This window comes from Natrix helvetica, assembly GCF_964273705.1.
Source record: "Natrix helvetica genome assembly, chromosome: 1".
NCBI classification, from domain to species: domain Eukaryota; kingdom Metazoa; phylum Chordata; class Lepidosauria; order Squamata; family Natricidae; genus Natrix; species Natrix helvetica.
Genome location: NC_138548.1, coordinates 141,308,028 through 141,328,237, shown reverse-complemented (window position 1 = coordinate 141,328,237; position 20,210 = coordinate 141,308,028). Strand labels below are relative to the sequence as shown.

At 39.9% G+C, this 20,210-nt stretch overlaps 1 protein-coding gene across 2 annotated transcripts in view; it reads left to right on the top strand.

Annotated features, from left to right (window-relative positions):
• The first annotated feature begins 26 nt into the window (after positions 1-26).
• The window catches only part of NCKAP5 (NCK associated protein 5), a 631,235-nt gene continuing 611,051 nt past the window's right edge, over positions 27-20,210 (top strand). The window contains exons 1-2 of one of the 2 annotated variants that reach the window (XM_081934717.1): positions 27-201; positions 2,971-3,069. In XM_081934717.1, the coding sequence (XP_081790843.1) occupies positions 3,046-3,069 (24 nt within the window). In that variant the 5' untranslated portion in view covers positions 27-201; positions 2,971-3,045. The remainder of the gene's footprint in view (positions 202-2,970; positions 3,070-20,210) is intronic. The other variant, XM_081934718.1, reaches the window with a different exon arrangement.

Genomic DNA, 20,210 nt, shown 5'->3' with positions numbered 1-20,210 from the left:
ACTTTATGCCTGCAGTTACAGTAGGACTTTCAACTGTGCTCATGATGAACTTGAGAGCTCATTCACTACTCCACACCAGAAATTTTTAAGGCTTGGTAAATAAACACAGCATTCACTCAAGAGGATTCTGGATTGCCTGAGACGTCCACAGGTTTTTTCATTTCTCTAGTACTGGAGCAAGTTTTAATGGAGCAACAGCAAGTAAGGGGTTTATTGTTGTTGTTATTATTATTATTGTTATTTGCAAATTTCTGATTCTTTTCTTATGTCTCTATTTACTATGCTTCAGTCTTGCAGCTGGGGCTTACTGTTAATTAGCAAACTGGCAACTCTTAGACAGAATGATAGTTAGGTGGTTCAATATGTTTTATGTATTTTCACATAAAACAGGAATGTGATAGCTGAGCATGGGTTTGATTTTGACTTCAAATTTTATGGATATGTTAAACTGTATCTCTTTTGGGGGTAATTGATTCATCTGTCTACAATTTTAAGTCTAATGCTATCATGAATATTTTGTCGCTAGCTAAATATTGAATTTGAAAATATTAATCTACTACTTATATTTTGGGGTTATTGCTCAAATTATATTAGATAAGTGCTTCAAAATTGGATTACTTATTTTGATAGATTTCGACCTAGGAAAAACACAGATCTGCACACAAGTTTTGAAAAATTTCAAAAATGTGTGAAACTATGCTGTGAAAAATTCTTCATTAAGACCTGCACATGAAAGTTTGGATGGTGTTACCAATAGTGCATAGGATGAAACATGACTGAGGAATGTTCACTTTAGTCTTTAGCAGTAGAAGGAGCAACTTCAAATCACAATTGCTGCATGCTATTGCAACATAAATTTTCAGAAAGCTTGGTGTACATTAATCCAAAACTACAAATAAAGCTGCATGAAATATTTACTAAAGAGCAAGCAGAAAAAGAGATAATGTGAATTTGCCATGCTGTCCCTTCTCACCTTCTGGGCAATCTTACTTACTCATGTTGACATGGAAGAGAACATAATAGGATTTAATGGGACTTAATCTCTTGTAAATCTGTCTAGAATTTGAGCTTTTGGATACAATCCCCTATGCACTTCCCTGGAGATAAGCCTGCTTTATCCCAAATGGGTATACTTCTGAACAATCGTCCATAGGATTGTATTTTTAATTATCAAAGTCCCCATAGATATTTTGTGGAATAATATATTTTGTAATGTTTTCTTATTCCTTCTTCCTATTGCAAGAAGAGGTTGTTCTGAACCATTGCTCCCACCACCTCATAGTGGCAGAGAAGATGATCAAGATATCTTCTTGTGTTCCCTCACCCTCTTTCTGTACTCTCGCTTCATAAGGTTTTCATACTTTTATCTTTGCCTGACCTTTTTATTTTCAGAATTCTGATGAATCTTTTGGAACAAACTGTTTGTATGTTTTCCATTCCACGATTCACTTTTTACTCTAAGGACACTGACTCCACAGATCTGAAGGAGTAGGTGAAGTACAAGTACACATGAAAACCAAGCCCTCACATCTTCAATATAGAATAGGTTTATTCAACCCACATCAGAGGAGGTATATAGCAGATTCTGACTAGTTCTGGAGAACCAGTAGTGGAAATTTTGAGTAGTTCAGAGAACCGGTAAATACCGCCTCTGACTAGCCCCGCTCCCATCTATTCTCTGCCTCTCGAGTCCCAGCTGATGGGGAGGAAATGGGGATTTTACAGTATCCTTCCCCTGCCACGCCCACAGAACGAGTAGTAAAAACATTTGAATCCCACCACTGACCCACATCATCTAAATCTCTTGTAATGGGATGAGTTGAATTATTTTCACATTCCTTCTTGTTTTATTTCCACTTTGGGCTTCCTTTGATCGTTGCTTAAATTTTGTTTGTTTGTTCCCCAACCCACAAATTCTATGCCTGTACATTTATTCAGAATGTTCTTGTCACCTTATTTATTTAATAATATTTATATCTGTTTGTTTCATTTCATTGGAAACAATCCCAAACCAAGTAAGGAAGAAAATTAGAGGCTTTGTAAGATTGAAAGATTGTAAAATTGAAGGCAAAGCTAGATAATCTGGGGCCCATTCCTATTTGTACTTTCCACAAAGCTTTCTCAGATGACACCACTGGAATTCAGCATCAAACTCACCATTTTTCACTTGTGTGATCTGATTTTAGCAAAAAACTGAACCAAAACAAAAACCCACCACACCAAATATTTCTATTAGATCTATCTGAGGTTTAACATACCCAGTTTAAATCCCTAGATTTCCCTTGGGAAGAAGAGTTAATGAATGGAAAATGTAGCTCTTGGTTGCAAAAACATTGCCCAACTCATTTTTTTAGGATGTAAAGGATTTAAAATAAGGTGTTTACAAGCCCTGTGGATATTGCTGTGGTGGCTTTTAGATCACAACAAGCAGTATATTTAAATAAATATACTAATGCAATTATTAATATATAATTACGGTATTAATCGTAATTAAGATAAAGATATTTACCAATTAAGAGGGTAGTCTTTTGCATATAGTAGCACTTTTAAAAAGTATCTATGGCTTCTTTTTCTAGCCACTTGTTCCTTGCAAGCTGCCAAGAATGTTAGATTTTTCACCTTATTTCAGATTTTAAAAGCATATAACTTTTGACCTTGACTTCAAGGCTATGCAGGTTTGAATGAAGAAGAACCATCTTTGATTCAATCCCATCAAGACTGAGTGGCTGGGGCTGTTGCGGCCATTTAGATTTGGGAATATTGCCAAATATTGGGAAGGGGGGGATATTTCTCCATCAAAGAATGGTGGACAACCTGTGGTACGCCTGACTCACATTTCCTAGATGAGCAAGAGGCAACTGTGGCCAAGAAGGCCTTTGTGTGACTTCAACTGGTCCACCCTTTGCATCCTTTCCTAGATGGGGAGGCCCTTCAGATAGTCATTTTTGCCTCTGTCACTTTATCACTCAGTTATTGCAATGTGCTGTGAATAGGGATGGCCTTGAAGACCACTAAGAAGCTTCAACTGGTCCAGAATGCAGCAGGATGGGCAATGCTGGACATGCATCGGTATGTACATATGACACCCTGTTTTGCAATCTACACTGGTTCCTGTTATGATTCTGGGTTGTGATTCAAAGTGCTAGTTATGACCTATATAGCCCTACAAGGCATAGATCCTAATTACTCGAGGCACCTATCTTGCAGAGATTGACTCAATCCAATAGAATTGACAAGCTTGGGGTCCTTTCAGTTAAAGAGTATTATCTACCAGACCCTAGAAGCATCATTCTGTGTCTCAGCAGCTGGTCTCTGTAATGAGATTTCCCCTGATACCACGCAAGCCCATCCTGCTGACATTCTGGAAAGTCTTTAAAACCTATATGCTTTTTTCCAAGCCTTGGGTTAGGTTCCTTAGGGCTGCTGCTGGATTGTGTATTGGTGAGTTTTTGCAGCTTGCTATTTTATTTTCTGATTGTATTTTGTTTTTATATTGTTTTATTGTACACTGGCCAAAGTCAGTTGAAGTTGGGTGATGTCTAAATTGAATAAATCAAATTGAAACAGAGAGGTAAAGTTACGCTAAGTACACTTCTGTGCTGCTACTATTTGAATTTCTTAAACATTTGGAAGCTGTCTGAAGGCAATCTTTGATCGTCTTCACTTTTACTGATTTAAATATTCTGAGAAGAGAGAAGACCATTGCTGTACTGAGAAGAGAAGAGAGAAGACCATTGCTGCACTGAGAAGAGAAGAGAGAAGACCATTGCTGCACTGAGCTCCAGCAGAGTCTGCAGCAATACATCTCCCAACCTTTACCTCTACCTCCACATGAAAAGGAAAGGGAACAAAGCACCTCAGGAGCTTAGCATTTTTTGTCTCCTCTTCCAGTGATGAAATAAAGCAGGATATTGACACACTACATTTCAGTGTGACCCCTGTTTCTTTTATTGGCTATAAGAGAGAACTACATAGCCCTCAAATATGCATTCTTTTGAAAAGGCCTGGACTTCCAGAACTGGAAGGAGAGATGTTAAAGGAGACTTTTCCAACACTGAAAGGGACCCACAGTTTCCCAAAACAAAGCAAAATAACCAGACATGGGTTTCACATAATTTTACCACTGGTTCCCCATGCACCAAAAATGGTGAGAGAGCACCTTCCGCACATATGCACAGCCTTCTGTGCATGTGCTTTGCTCATGCATGGGGCTTGCACACATGGCTTAGAAAACATGGCTAAATAGGATAATATAGTGCCGGGGCAGGGGTAGACGGCCACACGCAGGTCACTACTACCAGTTCACCTGAACCGGTCCGAACTGGCTGAATACCTCTACTGAAAATAACAAAACAAAACACCCTACCTTTCAACTGCACTACGTCTGAACTAGACATTAATCTCCAACAACACTCCTGAAGTTATAAGAACAGCAAAACCCAAACCTTCTTTGAAGTGGTCCACAGTATTTGCATACAAGTGCCTTAACCTGTAACAAAAACAGACCCAGGGAGATAGAATTAAGCTATAATGGGAGTTGCTTGTTTGCGGCTTACTTTACTGTATGAAGTAAGTTTGTAAAGCATGGTTTGTGGCTTAGTGAAGCCACAAATAAGTCATTTGTGACTTACTCAACGGTTAAGCAAACCATAGATCAATGTAATATATAAACCAGACAGTGTAATATGTGAAGCAGACTGTAAGAAAAGGGAGAAAGAACTCTTGCTGGTTCTTATTCTCTGAGAGAAATGGAAAAAGGAATTATGATTTAAGGATGCGAGGCAGATAACTGTTTGGAAACTGACGCAGCTAAGAAGGAGGGTAAAGGGCCAGAGAATGACAAAGACAAATTTTTGAAAGGCTGAGATAAAAAAAATTGCAACTGTATGAGTTTTACCTTCATCAGGTATGAAGGTAAAACCGTCAGGTATAGATTCAGGTCAAAAGACTCTTAAGTTATTGGATTTGTGGTACTTATACCTCATTCCCTTCTAAAGCTTAACTGATAGCATAGTGATGTATAGCAATGTTAAGAGGCCTCATCTTATTTGACCATTGATTGAGATTATTTTCTTATCAATGTGAATAAGGGGGAAACCTCAGCTTTAATTTACTTTCTATTGCCAAATCTCTACTTGGCTAACATATCAATTAGTGGATGATCGTCATTCTCCTGGCAATAGTTCATCATTCACCTGCTCTCCTGCTTATGTGCATTTTGAAATGAACAAAGCCATGTTTAGCCTATAATAGCAATATCACCTAGACTTATATGCAGCTTCATAGTGCTTTACATCCCTCTCTAAGCGATTTACAATGTCAGCATACTGCCCTCAACAATCTGGGTCCTCATTTTACTGAACTCAGAAGGATGAAATGCTGAGTCAACCTGAAGTCCTGTCAGGATCGAACTTCAAACTGTGGGCAGATTTTGCCTAACAGACTGCATTCTAACCTTTGTGCCACCATGGCTGTTTGAAAATTAGTGGGTTTAAAGAAGAATGGTCCACTATATAAATTAAAGCCAACAGGGTGTGATAAAATTGGTATTATATCTAAGGAAGAATCTTTGAATTCAAAGTCAACTAGAAATGAGGTAAATATGGCGTACCACAGGGCTTGGTGCTTTTTTTGCTCCTATTCAACAACTGCAAGAGGCCACTGGGTGAGTCACAATGGGGGTGAGGTATCATCAGCATACTAACTACATATGTGTATCTCTGAATTAAGCCATGAACATCTTGTTCCTGTGGTGATCTGAATGGGAAATAACAGGCTTCAGCTGAACTGGCAAGACTGAGTGGTTTTATGCGTTGGGACCTGCTGGTTCTAGGACTGTGTTATCGTTGATGCTGAATGACCGAGACAGTTTCCATGCAAAACCTGGAGGTCTTCCTGACCTCATGACTCCAGCTTTGCATTGTGTCCACTTGTGCCCATTCCCAGATTGGGGAAGTTCTGCCCACAGTCTATCATGTCCCAGCCTTGATGGGATTACTGCAATGTGCTGTCTAGAGGACTGCCCATGAAGAGTATGAGGAAGCTTCAGCTGGTGCAAAATGCAGTAGTCTAGGCCAGCGATGGCGAACCTTTTTTGGCTCATGTGCCATAAATGGGGGGAGCGCAGGGGGGTTGTGTGTGGGGGTGCCGCACTCATAATGCAATGCGCGACCCCCCCAGTGTGCATGCGCGCACTACAGGTGTGACCCCCCCATTTTTTGCATGCATTTTTCACCCTCCCCAGGCTCCAGAGGCTTTATAGGAGCCTGGGGAGGGTGAAAACAGCCTCCCCCCCCCAGAAAGCTCTCTGGAGGCTTCAGGGCCTCTGGAGCAGTCAAAATTACCCTCTGAGCAAAATGGAAGTCACCTCCGGTCTTTTTGAGCGCTCCGAAGTCTTCAGGGACCTTCAGGACGGAAGTCACTTCTGGTTTGCTCGGAGGGTCGTTTTGAGTGCTCCGAAGGCTTCAGAGACCTTCAGGATGCTTCCCTGAAACCTCCGGAGCAGTCAAAATGAACCTCTGAGGAAACTGGAAGTCCGTTCCTGAACTTCCGGTTTGCCCATAGGGCTGGTTTTTTGCGCTCCGGAGGCTTCAGGAAGCTCATGAAGCCTCCGAAGGGCCTCCGGGGGGAGCAAGGGGGCTCTTTTCACCCTCCCCAGGCTCCTATAAAGCCTCTGGAGCCTGGGGAGGGCACAAATGGCTTTAAAAAGGGATGAATTCAGCTGGCCAGCGCGCACATGCATGCTGGCTAGCTGACAGGGCAGCGCCTCGCATGCCCTGACAAATGGCTCCATGTGCTACCTGTGGCACACGTGCCATGGGTTCGCCATCACTGGTTTAGGCAGTTATATGTGCTTCCAGACAGGGGTGGGATTCAACATTTTTAGTAACTAGTTCTCTGCCTGGTTGCTGGGTGGATGTGGTTAGGGGGGCATGGCCTACTCGGTCTCCTGTACCACAGTGGGGGAGGAGGAGGATGTTTTCACCCTCCCCAGACTCTGAAAGCTTTCCTTGAGCCTCTGGGAGGGTGATAATGGCCTCCCCTGGGCTCCAGAGGCTTTTCAGAAGCCAGAAATGGGTCCATTATTGGACTTCTGGAACTTCCGGGTGGCCTGTTTTTCACCCTCCCAGAGCCTCCATGTGGGCCCTGCACTTACCTGGCATCCAAAATGGGTAATGCAGAGACTCCTGGGAGGGTGAGGCCAGCTAGCCTTGCAAGTGCCAGTTCAGTGAACCAGATGTAAATTAGTATCCAGTTCACCTGAACCGGTCTGAACTGGCTGAATCCCACCCCTGCTTCCACAACAGCACATGTTACATTTTTGCCCTGTAAGCTACATTGGTTACCAAGCTTGCTTCCAATTCAAGGTGTTGTTTTTGACCTTTAAAGCCTTTCCTGGCATTGGGCTGATTTACCTAAGGGACCAGCTCTCTTCAATTACATCTGCCCATCCCGTTAGATCCATCCGGTCTCACATCCTGCAAGTCCTGTATGTTAGGGAATTACACTTGGCAGGTCCCTGGAGGTGAGCCTTTTCTACCTTGGTGCCTCCCCTGTGAAGTGAGGTTAGTACTGTCCCTCCTTATTTTCCAGAAGTCCCATAAAACCTGCTTATGTCGCGGTCTCAATGCCCCAAGGGACCAATGAGATCGCGAGATGGCTCCATTGTTGCTCTTAACATCTCCTTTATGCTTTATGGCTTTTAAAACTTTTTAATAATGAGTTTTTAACTACATATATATTAAACAATACATATTAAATTTATTGTTTAATATTTTGTTGTAAGCCACCCATAGTCACTTTGAAGCAGCCGTATAAACTTGACATGTAGATAAATAAATAAATAAAAGTAAACACTTTCAGCAGCCCATTTTGATATAAGTGGGGTTATTTTCTGATAGTTACCCCAATGATGAAGAAACTGAGGTATATGACCGTTCTTTAAAAACTTCTTGCCATGGTGATTACTTTTGATTGGCACTAAGGTATCAAACTCCAGTAAGACATGTAGTGTAACAGACGGTGCTGAATGCTGTGGTGGGAATTGCCTATTGCACTGTGAACAATGCAAATTCAATGCCAAGGCAGCCTGGTTAATAAAACAGCCGGTAAATATTATGCTGCGGAAAGATGGACATTTATAGAACCAATGTTTCTGTTGAGCCCTGTGTTTTGATAGGTTTGCCACTGAAAGAACCAGTTTGTTTTCTCAGACTCAGATGAGGTCTGGATGGCCTGAATGCATAATAGATCTGTGCAGCTGGAAATTTGTGTCGCAAATTATTTTCTTTGACAGTGCTAATTGATTATAAGGCTCCAGCCTTATCTCAATTGTTAAATTCAACAGTTCTCCCTCCTCCTCCTCCTCCTTTTTCTTGCCTCTTCCTCCGCCTTTCTTTGTTCTTTTCCTTTGAAAATGCAAAAATGGGAACACAGGCAGATAATCTACCCATCTTTAAAAGGAAAAATAATAATAATCACAGATAGAAAATAAGGCACTATTAGGACTGGCTGCTCTGAGTGAGATGGAAATAAATCAGAATAATAAACTGTCCTTTATTAAGAAACTTTCGGTTTTGTATATTTTAAAGAAAGGGAGTTTGTGTATGCAAAAATTCATTTCACACAGTCAGATATTCATGGGCAGCTTTCATGTGCTTTGCATGACTGTTGTGTTGGCTACAGCTATCGTAGCATATTTTTCTTCTCGTGGAGCTGGTTTGGATGTCATAATTGTGACTTAATAGGATTTACTTGAACTTAATTTACCGGAACATGATTTAATCTTAATCATTATATTCAGAAAGGGAAAATTTTGCTTAATTTGGTACTTGAAGCTATGATATGAAAGCACTCCTGGTCCTTCCTTAACAGTAACATAGCTCAGAGACGGGCGACTTGTGGGCCAAGCCACAACACCCATTTGGCATTTTGAGGGCAAGCCATCAAAAAGCTGTTCAGTAAAAGGGCAAAAATTTGGTGGCGCTCTTTTCTTTGTTTCAGTTTGAAGTGGAAGGCTTCTGTAGCTCTTCCACTCTCAATTCCACCTTTTCCCCCAAAGCCAGAACTCACTGTTTCTTTCTTTCCTTCCTCAGGTCACTTTTGGTCCATTCTTAGTATTTTGAAGGGATCCTAAAAGAAAAGGAGAAGGAGTCATAACTGGCTCATTTAAATCCTTCGCTCCCCACCCCTAAATTCAGTCTCCAGAATACAGCTTTAACTTTTTTAGGAGCCTGGAGAGCTTTAAGACGTTTTGATAGGGGATGCAGTTCCCTGATGGACAGTGGTTTCCTCCACTCCTCCACAAGCAGAGGCTGAAGATGGTTGGAGATCTGCTGGATGGCTTCAGCTAGTTGGTCTACAAGAGTTCCTTTGATTCTAAAGGGAATCAAAAGAGTTTCAGTGCCATGGAAAATCCTTATGTGTATGTAAAGGTTGCACATTGAAAATGCTACAAATAGACAACTGTTGGTTATTTTTTAAATGAAGGTATTTGGGTTTTTGGATTTGATGTCCTAATATATATAAGAGCAGGAATTAGGTATATCTAATTGAATGAAAGGAAGGAGTAGGGGTGACATGATAGCAGTGTTACAATAGCTGATAGGCTGCCACAAAGAAGAATGGGTCAATCTATTTTCTAAAGCACTTGAAGGCAGGACAAGAAACAATGGATGGAGGCTAATCAAGGAGAGAACTAACCTAGAACTAAGGGAAAATTTCCTAACAATGAAAACAATTAACCAATGGAATGGCTTCCTTCAGAGGTTGTGAGTGATCCCGGAGGTTTTTAAGAAGAGTTCAACCATCTGTATCTCTGGCTAGAGCAGGGGATTGGAGTAGAAGACCAATTCTGTTATTCTGTAAGATCATTTTTTTAGTAGATTTTCTGCCACCCACCACATGCCCATGACACCACAAGCATGAAAAACAAGTGCATTTTTTCAAAGACATAATCTCTAAATTGTGAGATAGTTCTGAAAGCAGTTATGTTGTAGATTGCAGTTTGGCCGTTCAACGTTTGTTTCACAGAGTAGGTAAGCAGGCAACTTTCCATATTCATCACAATGCAATTTTTCTTTCTTTCTTTATTTTAAGAGCAACTCATTCTTTTAAAGGAGTTTGCTTCTTATCACATCAAGTCCTTTCAAAACATGCTTTTGCTGGTAAAATTTGGAGGTGAGTATTGCCAGCAGAGGGCCATGTTAAGCTGAATAATATGGCAATAGGTAATTTAAATAAATATTTACCTTATATGCATTTTAAAGGACAAGATTTATACAGGGTATTCAATGTCTTTGATTTTTTTTAAAAACCCAGCAAAGGAATTCCCAGATATAATATTTCTGTGAATAACTGCTTCAACAGTCAGTCAGTAAAGATTAAACAGGTAGTGTCAGGGTTCCAAGTAATAAATCCATTGGAAGCAAAAAATCTGAGGCCAGTGAATTCCTCAAAGAATAGCTTTATTGGAAATATCATTTTGGCACATATCTGGTGGAACCCAACTTTGAGGGGCCCCTTGCTTTTCATCTAATTAGAAGTAAAAGTTTTTCTCTCCACCCCAAACGATCAATCACATGGCCCAATCAAGGCAGCATCTGCTGCTCTGGTGATATTACTCCTCCTTTCTTCGATCAGGCGTGAGAACATCCTTGGTTCCCAAGAAAAAGTATTTTGTTTTGACTACACAACCCCAGCTATCTCCCCCCTCCCCATCCCTCCATTGTGGCAGCACTGAAGCTCCAAGATGGCTTCAGGGTTGACAGGTAGGTTCTTGACTTAAAATCATTCAGTTAGTAACAACGACACTAAAAAAAGTGACTTATGCCTGGTTTTCACGCTAACAACTGTTGCAGCATCCCCATGATCACGGGATCAAAATCCAGATGCTTGGTAACTGGTTCATATTTATAACGGTTTATAACCGCATCCCTAGGTCATGTGATCACCTTTTGTGATCTTCCGGCAAGCAGAGTCAATGAAGAAGCCAGATCCACTTAACAATTGCAGTGATTCACTTAACAACTGTATCAAGAAAGGTTAGAAAATGGGACAAAACTGAATAGCAGTCTCGTTTGGCAACAAAATTTTTGCTCAATTGTGGTTGTTAAGTCAAGGACTACCTGCACAGATAGGCATGTTTGGAAAAAAGTGATAAAATTATTTGCTGAACTTTTAAGACTAGAAGCCTATGTCAACAGTAAACAATGAAGGACAAAGAAAGCATTAGCTGTTATGATTTATGTTCTTTTAACAAATGTGACCCATATACATTGTGATTCTGTTGGTACTCCGGGATTTTTCACTAAAGAGTTAAGCTAAAACACTGACTTTTTCTGAAAGTGATCTGTTTATACTTCACGCTATGCACATTTTACTGCTTGCTTGTAAAGGGTCATTTATTACCCACCCACAATTGTTTGTCCTTTGAACAGATGCTAAAGGAATCATCCTTAAGGGGTGACTTCTCCATAGAACCTAATTACATCTGGCACAAAAGATTAACAGATGTTATAATTGTCTTTATGTTCTGATGAAACGGTTTTCTGCATGATTTGGTTTCCGCTCTTTTACCTGGCAACACTGTTCCTGGCATGGACGGCTACATGGATAATGAACATGGCACTTCAATTTGTTTACAGCGATTGTTATCGGATTATTCACAATTTCCTTCTCCTTGTATTTGCTAAGTGTTAGCATAGTTTATGTATTTGCAAGCACAATGGCTATAAAATGCACATATAATTGCCTACTTAGCTTTCTCCCCTCTGCACTTAAGACATTATTGCTTCTGATGTAGTTGCAGAAGAAAGGGACTTAGTACTTGTAAAACTATTTGCATAGACTGCAAATCAAGTGTGAATCAAGGAAAAAGTAATACGGGAGTTCCGTTTTATAGTAGGAGACAGACAACTCTTTGTTACCTAGCCAGATGTGGCCTATTATTAGACAGATAAAGCATCAATGATATGTGATAGACGTTGGAAAACAGAAGATATTAGAAAGACATTCCTTCAGATCCTTCAAACATTTTCTCTTCTGCCTTTCCTATCTCCCAAACTGGACCTCTGCCATTAACAGCATCCAAAAACTTGTCCACAGTGCTGAGCTGAAATGCTTTCCATTCATCCTTGAGCTGCCAAGGACTTACATCAGCATGAGAGTTGCTGTCATCATTCCCACTCCTGGTCCCAGTCCCTCCCACCCACTCCATGTAATGGGTGAAAAAAAAGCTAATTAATAAAATACTTGTTGTTACTTTCCTTGGAGACTCTGGGAATAAGAGAGAAACATAATATTAATCCAGCACAGTTAGGGATGGATTAAACTTGGTCTAGTTTGGTGTAGTGGTTAAGGCATCAGGCTAGAGAGCGGGAGACAGGGAGTTCTAGTCCTGCCTTAACTATGAAATCAAACTGCATGCCCCTGGGTCAGTCAGTTTCTTTCAGCTCACCTCACCTCACAGTGTTGTTGTTGTGAAGAAAATTGGGAATTGGAAATAGAAAATAGGAAGAGGAAGGCATATTAGTTATGTTACACAAACTAGATACATGGAGGCAAATATGGAGAAAGTTGGCTACCTTGATTTCTTGTTTGAGGGCTTTCTAGATGCAACTTATTGACTGCTATAAGATGGAATGCTATGTAAACACCCCTAGGTCTGATCTGAAAAAGCTGCTTTCATAGTCTAATGTTCCTCAACCAGAGGCATTCTGACATGATATTTCCCAGAGCTGTACTAATCAAAACGGTTGAACTTTTTTTCTGTTATTATACAAGCTGGTGTCACTTGAATATTCAAAAATCCTTGGGAGTCTCTGGAGTGGGCAACATTCAGTCTTGTGTAGAAATGAATAAATAACGTGGATTATTTTCAGTCTGTATATTAAATTTCAGCATTTGCAGAGATAAATTTCATTGAGTCTATAGCTGACCTATTCTAAGTTTGCAACTATATACTGTATCCCCTTATTTTGAAACAGTGGGAGTCATTTCTGAATACATGCAGGGGAATATTATAGCTTGCCTTGCTTCTCCTTTCAATTCTAGCTTTTCAGGGGAAAACCCCCCATTACTTTGATGTCAAAAACATTCCAAGGGTATGTTTCCATCAAGAATCAACACAAATTATTTATCATCTGATCAAAACACAATTCCGACTTCTTTTTCATCTTCTGCAGCAAACCTTAATTGTACAGATCTATGATTGTAATTGAATGATACATTGCTATGTTGCCCAGCAAACTGTTAATTAGAATTCAACCCATAATAAAGTTTGATCGGTTACCCACATAGATTTTCCTTATGACTTTCACAGCATTCATCAATGTTGTGCAAACTTCAGGAGAACTGAAACTATGTTCAACATCAATAGCTAGACAAGGATGGTGTGACAATGTATAGAAAAAAGCTGCGCACTGAGTGTAATTGAAAATTTCTTAGCAGTAATCACTGAGGATTTATAAAAATATTGACATATCTGTTGTAGAGAAAACTCTTGTGATTCTCAGTGAAGGAAACTATAAATGAGCATATCATATCCCTGTAACAAGATCTGACAATAGGCCAAGTTGTCTTCTATATACACATTTTTATTATATATCCAACTTTTTGGGGGGTAACTATGAATCAGTGAAGCCATCCAAGTCCTTGGAATTTAGCTTGAGGTTTCCTCCAGAAACCTTTTCAGAATAGAATAGTTTCATCAATAAAATTATATTACCTTTAATCAATTAAGAAAATTATCTTAAATAATTTCAGGATGCGTCACTGCTATTTTGTACACTAGACACAAAATAAAGTTAATGGTGGCCTTTTCAGTTTATGAAATGGAAAGCCTTGTGAATTTGGCTTTTAAAGCTGGGTGACCTTCTACCTATTTATAACTGAAATCAAGATTCTTCTGAATGGCCTTGAAATGTATGGTAGGGAGGTAAGGGGAGTTAAGAATGAGATTTGGGGAAATTAACAGTGATATGGGTAGCACCTTATTAATGCAGACATTTGTTCATCATCAACTTTTTTCATATTTGATTTTGGTCATTGAACAGCAATCTTGTAGGAGTAGCTTAGGCCCACTGCTCGTGTGATCTGAATCTAACGCGCTGTTCTTTAGATTACAGGCTAATATTACAATTGGCACAAGTATGAGCTATCTAATATTCTACATTACTAATAAAGCAAGCCTAGTCTAGCTGGTGGCAGAACGTTGCTCATCTTGAAAAATTAACCAGGCTGGACCTGATTACTCCTTGGATGGTAGATCACCTGAAAAACTCAGGTCTTTAGGTGACACTAGAAAGCTGAAAAACCTTAGGGTACATGCAGTGGAACGCTATATATTCCCTGAGAAAACTAAATGGGAAGGAGGATGTGAAATCACTAAAGTCAACCTCAATTTGAAGGTTTTACCTTCACCTTAAACCAGGAATGGGCAAGGATGGTGCCACAGTGCTTAGGATGCAGTATTGCAGGCTAATGCTGCCTGCAGAATTGCCAGCAGTTTGATCCTGACTGGCTCAAGGTTGACTCAGCTTTCCATCCTTCCAAGGTCAGCAATTTGTTGGGTGCAAGATGCTGACATTGTAAACCACTTAAAGAGGGCTATAAAGCACAATCAAGTGGTATATAAAGCCAAGTGCTATTGCTATTGCTTAACAACCTGTCGACTTCAACTCCTACAATTCCTGAGCCAGCATGGCCTCCCCTGCCTTAAAGCAAACCATAATCTTCTAAATGTTTTCAGGACATACACAATCATATAAATTATGGCCTGAAAATGCCAGTTGTATTGCTTCATGATTCTACCACTTGAAGAAAAGAATGATATAACCCAATACCCTTGAATATTTCTATTTAGGTTGTAGTTGCAAATGGTCATAGTGAACTAAGTAAAAATCTCTACTGCCATTGCCATAGAGCATGGAAAGCACTAAAGGAGTAGCAAAGCGAGAGAATACCTTAGGTAATTTTATGTGTTCAACCATGGTTTGATTAACTCTAGCTTATTAAATAAGCCATACAAAACACACTATCAATACCAAGCAAACCACACTGTGACTGAATGCAATCTGCAAACCTAGTCAACCAAGAAAACCATTTATATCTTGTTTGCATGTGATGTATAAACTAAAAAATATTCTCTGTTGAGTTTCTACTGAATGAAATGCATTTAATATTATTTTTTTCATGTGGAGACTAAATTCATACTTAATCAGTGGCTATTTGGCCATTGATCAACCAGATTTACATTTTTTTCCTGAAGAGAAATTATAGAATTTATCCACATTTCCTGTCACCAAAAATGCTTCCTAAAGTTACTGTTCTTATTTTCTTCCTCTCTGCCTCTTCTTTTGAAATAACCAAATGCAGAAGAGGCAATCAAAATGCGTTGATGACACAAAGTGTAGGAGAATTATGGACTGTGAATGTCGTTCATGAGCATTTTTTTAAAAAATTACATTTGTATTCATTTCTTAGCAGATGGTAGCAAGTCATCTGCAACTATGAGTATCTCTTCAAAAGGAGGAAAGTAAATCTCTCCCTGCTAGCAGCTAGCTACATCCCAGTAAGGGTATGGCTAGCTGATGAGAGCTAATTAGCTCGAAATAGATCTATACTAGTCTCCCTTTATTTACTTATCAGTACAAATACAACACAAATATAAAAAGGCAACATTAAAAATAAAAATATGGTTTTCTGCCTGCATGGTCTTCTGTGATGAGCCGAAGGACAGAAAGAGGGAGTAGTGACCTTCCTCCCATATTTAGGCATACCAGGGGTTGTAACACACATACATACATACATACATACATATATATTGCTCCCTCCCACATTTGGGACATACCAGGTCCCTTGACAAAACATCTAAATCATTCCCCTGGTTTAGCTGATAAGGGAGGAGAGCTTGTGGCATAGAGGTTAACTGCCTAACTGCCTAACATGTAAAATAGCCCATGTTCAAATCCTAGTAAGGGCATGGCTAGCTGATAGATCTATACTAGTCTCCCTTCATTTATCCCTTCATTTATTTAACACACACACACACACACACACACACACACACACACACAAAGCAAATCTCTCAACCTAATATTTATACAATTTGAGCCAGACCTATCAGTTGCTGAAAAAGAAGAACCAGAGGAGATCAAGGGAAAAGAGAATCTAGTTTTCTATTGTTGCCTTTGCTGCCTTTGATAAGTGCTCCCTCTAGTATATTTTACAGTACTTTAGAAGCTGCATCTTTAACATAAACATTGTTCCATGTATCCCTGCAGCATATGACACTGCATTTTATAATTCCACGATGGGGACTTTTTTTTGAACATGTAATATATCACAGAATGGCTAGTCAGGGTTGAATCTGGTCTGATCGTCTAAAGCATGGGTGTCAATCGCACGTCATGGTGACATCACGTGATGTATTGGGACTTCCCCTCCTTTGCTAAACCAGGCGTGGGCGTGGCCAGTGTGTGCCACATCTGGCCCATGGGCCGCAAGTTTGACAGTCCTGGTCTAAAGAAATCCGATTGAGATTTACCCCTTCTGAGATTTACAAAATACAGGCTAGATTAGTGTTTTTCAACCACAGCAACTTTAAGGTGTGTAGACTTCAACTCCCAGAATTCTCCAGCCAGCATTCTCCAGTCCACACATGTTGCTGAGGTTGAAAAACACTAAGCTAGTTGAGATGCACCTCTGTAGCAGCACCCTTTCCCTCAAAGGTGCACATTGTCTAATGTTGCTAATATTCTGTAAATTTATATATTATTCTAGCAAGTCTTGATTCCTAGGTGCCCTGAGTGGGGCATTCCACTCTACCTTTAAGTTTGGGATTTTATGCTTATATCCTTTTTTTAATTGTATGTATTGCTGTATAGTTCTCCAGAATTGAGGTATATCATCATAAGCATCATAAGCATCATAAGCATTGCAAATAAACGAATAAATGCAAACAAACAATATATTCATTGTTATAACTACATTTATAAAAAGTAAGAAACCATCAGTGAACTTTTTCCACAACGTGAATTGTAACTCACTGTATATGCTCTTCTCTAATATCATAAAACGGACTCAGGAAAATGCTAGAGTAGCTTCCATAAACAAGGAACCTCAGGTTCAAAGCCACATTCAATAGTACGTTCAGTGAAGAGAGTATGAAGCAATGTTAGAAGCGTCCAATGCCTGACTTAACTTGTATGAAGAATTTTGTTCAATAACTCAGTGATCACTAACTTGCCTGAAGTCCTTCTTGTTGTTCACTGAAACCTAATGAATTACTAATTAAAGCATCTGCTCATTAAAGTTCATGTGCATCTGTCCATGATTTTGATTTTCTGAAGTTGCACTATTCGTGATGGCAGACCTCTTAAGCAAATAAGTTCAAGCAAGTGGCCTGCAGAAGATGCCAACTGTTTCTGGATGTTCTGAGATGTTCCTTCTCCAGTAGAGAAGGAGAGGAATTTCATTTTGCCTAGTCACTACTTTAAACTGAGAACACACAGTCATTGTTGATCTGCAGATCCTTAAGTTTGGATGTTATTTGTTGTGTACACTATGGTATACGGACTAACTTCTGTGCTTCTAGATTTGTCTGTCTGTATGCCTTTATGTGCTGATGGTCCAGCTTTTTCAAAATTTACATAGCATTAGTAAATAGAACACATATTGACATCTTAAGTCCCATTGATTTTAAGGAGTCTAACCTCTGGGGAGTCTAACCTCTGGGGCCTCTGAAGCCCTTAAATATTATTCCCCAAAGCAAATTAAAAAATAAATTAAAGTTGTTGATAGATGAGATATCAGAAGATCACTTAATCTCATGAGATCTCATGGTATGCTGGTATGCCATACTAAGATTGCTAAACCCATGCTAAGATGTTGAGATTTCACAACTTCTCAGTAAATTAGTTAATTGTTTAGTTCATTTTTCAAAGACGTTTTTTTTTAATGTATTGTGCAAAGTTCCTAGATAGCATCTCCCATTTGAAAAGTGGCTCACTCCCAGTTCATGACTTTAATCCATTCTACAGTGTGGACAAATTTCAAGAGATGTTTGCTGACCTACATTTAAATAAATATTAATGTCCTCTCAAGCAATTCAGCTGTGAATCATGCTAATAGTGATGCTCCAAAATCAGAATTTCAAGAGACAAAAAAAAATCATGTTTTGTTCAATGACATTGCATCAACCGGCAATAAAGAAATAAGCTGCACCTTTTTATTCATAAAAAAAGATATGGATAATCTTTGCTGGCTGTCTTTTGCTTGGCTGTCTTTTGCTGGCAAACCAAGGCTGGGTTGTTTTTTTCCCCTGGGAGAATAACTCTCTATATGTTAGCAATGATTTTGATAGTGGAGGAATCTAAAATCTTATTTAGTGATTGCAATGTGAATTCTTGATCTGCTTCACACATGATATTTGAACCTGTAAGGCATGTGCAGAGGATCTGTGAATAGCTTGCTGCTTTCCACAGTATATCTGCTTAGCAACAATTGTATTTGTGATGCCCTCTGCAACATGTTTGTATCTGTGTTAGCATTGATGACGTTACCTAATTGGGTAATGAGACTTCTGCAAGAAAACAGCCAAGGTTAGAGGGCACACCAGGGACCCCACAGTTCAACCCTGATTTACAGATATTGTCTTTTATTAATTCTGTTTGTGTTCGGAGACACGGAGGTTAGTCTGAATGGTCTTTGGTGTTAAATTAGTACTGTAGTTTTGTTAAATGCCAAAACTCCCTCACTCATTATCTAAATATATTTAAGCTATGCCTCATCCTGCAAGCATATACATGTTTCTACATTGCCACTTAAAAGAAACATCCATTTGCACATAATCATTGTCAAACTCTGAAGCAAACAGAGAAACGTCCCTTTGAGTTGTCAACACATCCAATCTCAAGGGGTTTTCCAAAAAACAAAATTAGCAATATTTGGGGTGGGGGGTGGGAGCCGGAGAGCCCTGTGAGACTCGCCCCGGGCTTTGAGACACACTTTTAAATTAATGGGTTCCTTAACAGAGTGGAGGAAAAATATATGCAAAATTCTTTTTAAGTCATGTCATGTGAGTGTTCTTTGGAAGAGCATTCAAGGTGGAGCTGGATGTTATCACAATGCTCCTGAGAATTGCAGCACGTTCTGACATTTTTCTCGCTCGATGTAATGGCTGGGATATGGATAACATTGTTGAATGTATTGTCAGCAGAGCAAGCTTCAGCCAAGTTAGTGGGATGCACCTGAATCTAAAGAAAGAGAACTGAGGCAATAAGGAAACTTCAAAATCTCCAGCAAACCCCAGACAGGTTCATTTATATTTGGGGAACTGCAGCCCAGTTCTACTTGGACTGGGAATTGGTTGGCTTCCAAAAAGCAACAGTAGAGTCTTCTCCTTTGAAAATAAAAAATAAATCAGGCTCTCAGGGTCAATGTTTCATATCAGAGCTGGCACATGGAGTGAATCTTCAAAGCACAAATGTGGGAAGGTCATATGATATATATTTTTTGCTGGTGTTGAAATCAGATGGTCCTAGACAGTATGGAAAGGAAAGGTGACAATCTAGGGCAGGGGTGTCAAACTCGATTTCATTGAGGGCTGCATCAGGGTTGTGTTTGACCTTTGGGGGTCATGTGTGGGCGTGGCCAGGGTGGGTGTCACTTATGTCAGGGGGACCTGTGGCCAGAGCACTCTGCCAGCAAAAATGAGTTGCGAGCTCCATATTTGGCTGTGATGGCCTCTTGCAACCCCCTGCCTGCGAAAACGGAGCTGGTGGGGGGCACATGTGGCCCTCCCAAACTCTGTTTTAAGTGGCAGAGGCACTATGGGCTGTTTCCAGGGTGGCCCCACGGGCCAAATCTAAGCACCCAGTGGGCGTTTGACACCCCTGGTCTAGTGTGTTTCCTTTCTGCATCAGTCATAGTTCCAGTAGGACAGATGATGAAAGGATGAACTTTCTGCCTTTCTGCCTCAGTCCAGACAATTTACCCACACACACAAACATATTTCCCCCCCAAAAATTGATTTTGGTTCCAGAAATAAAAGCTGGTCAGCACCAGCACCATAAATAGTTACAGTCTTGGCTTAAAGGAAGATCTGTGGAATTAACAGCAAGAACATCATTGGAGTGTGGATAGGGATTTCCCCCCCACTTCCGTGGGGCTTCTTCCTACTGACATATTTTAATAAGTGGATACTTGCT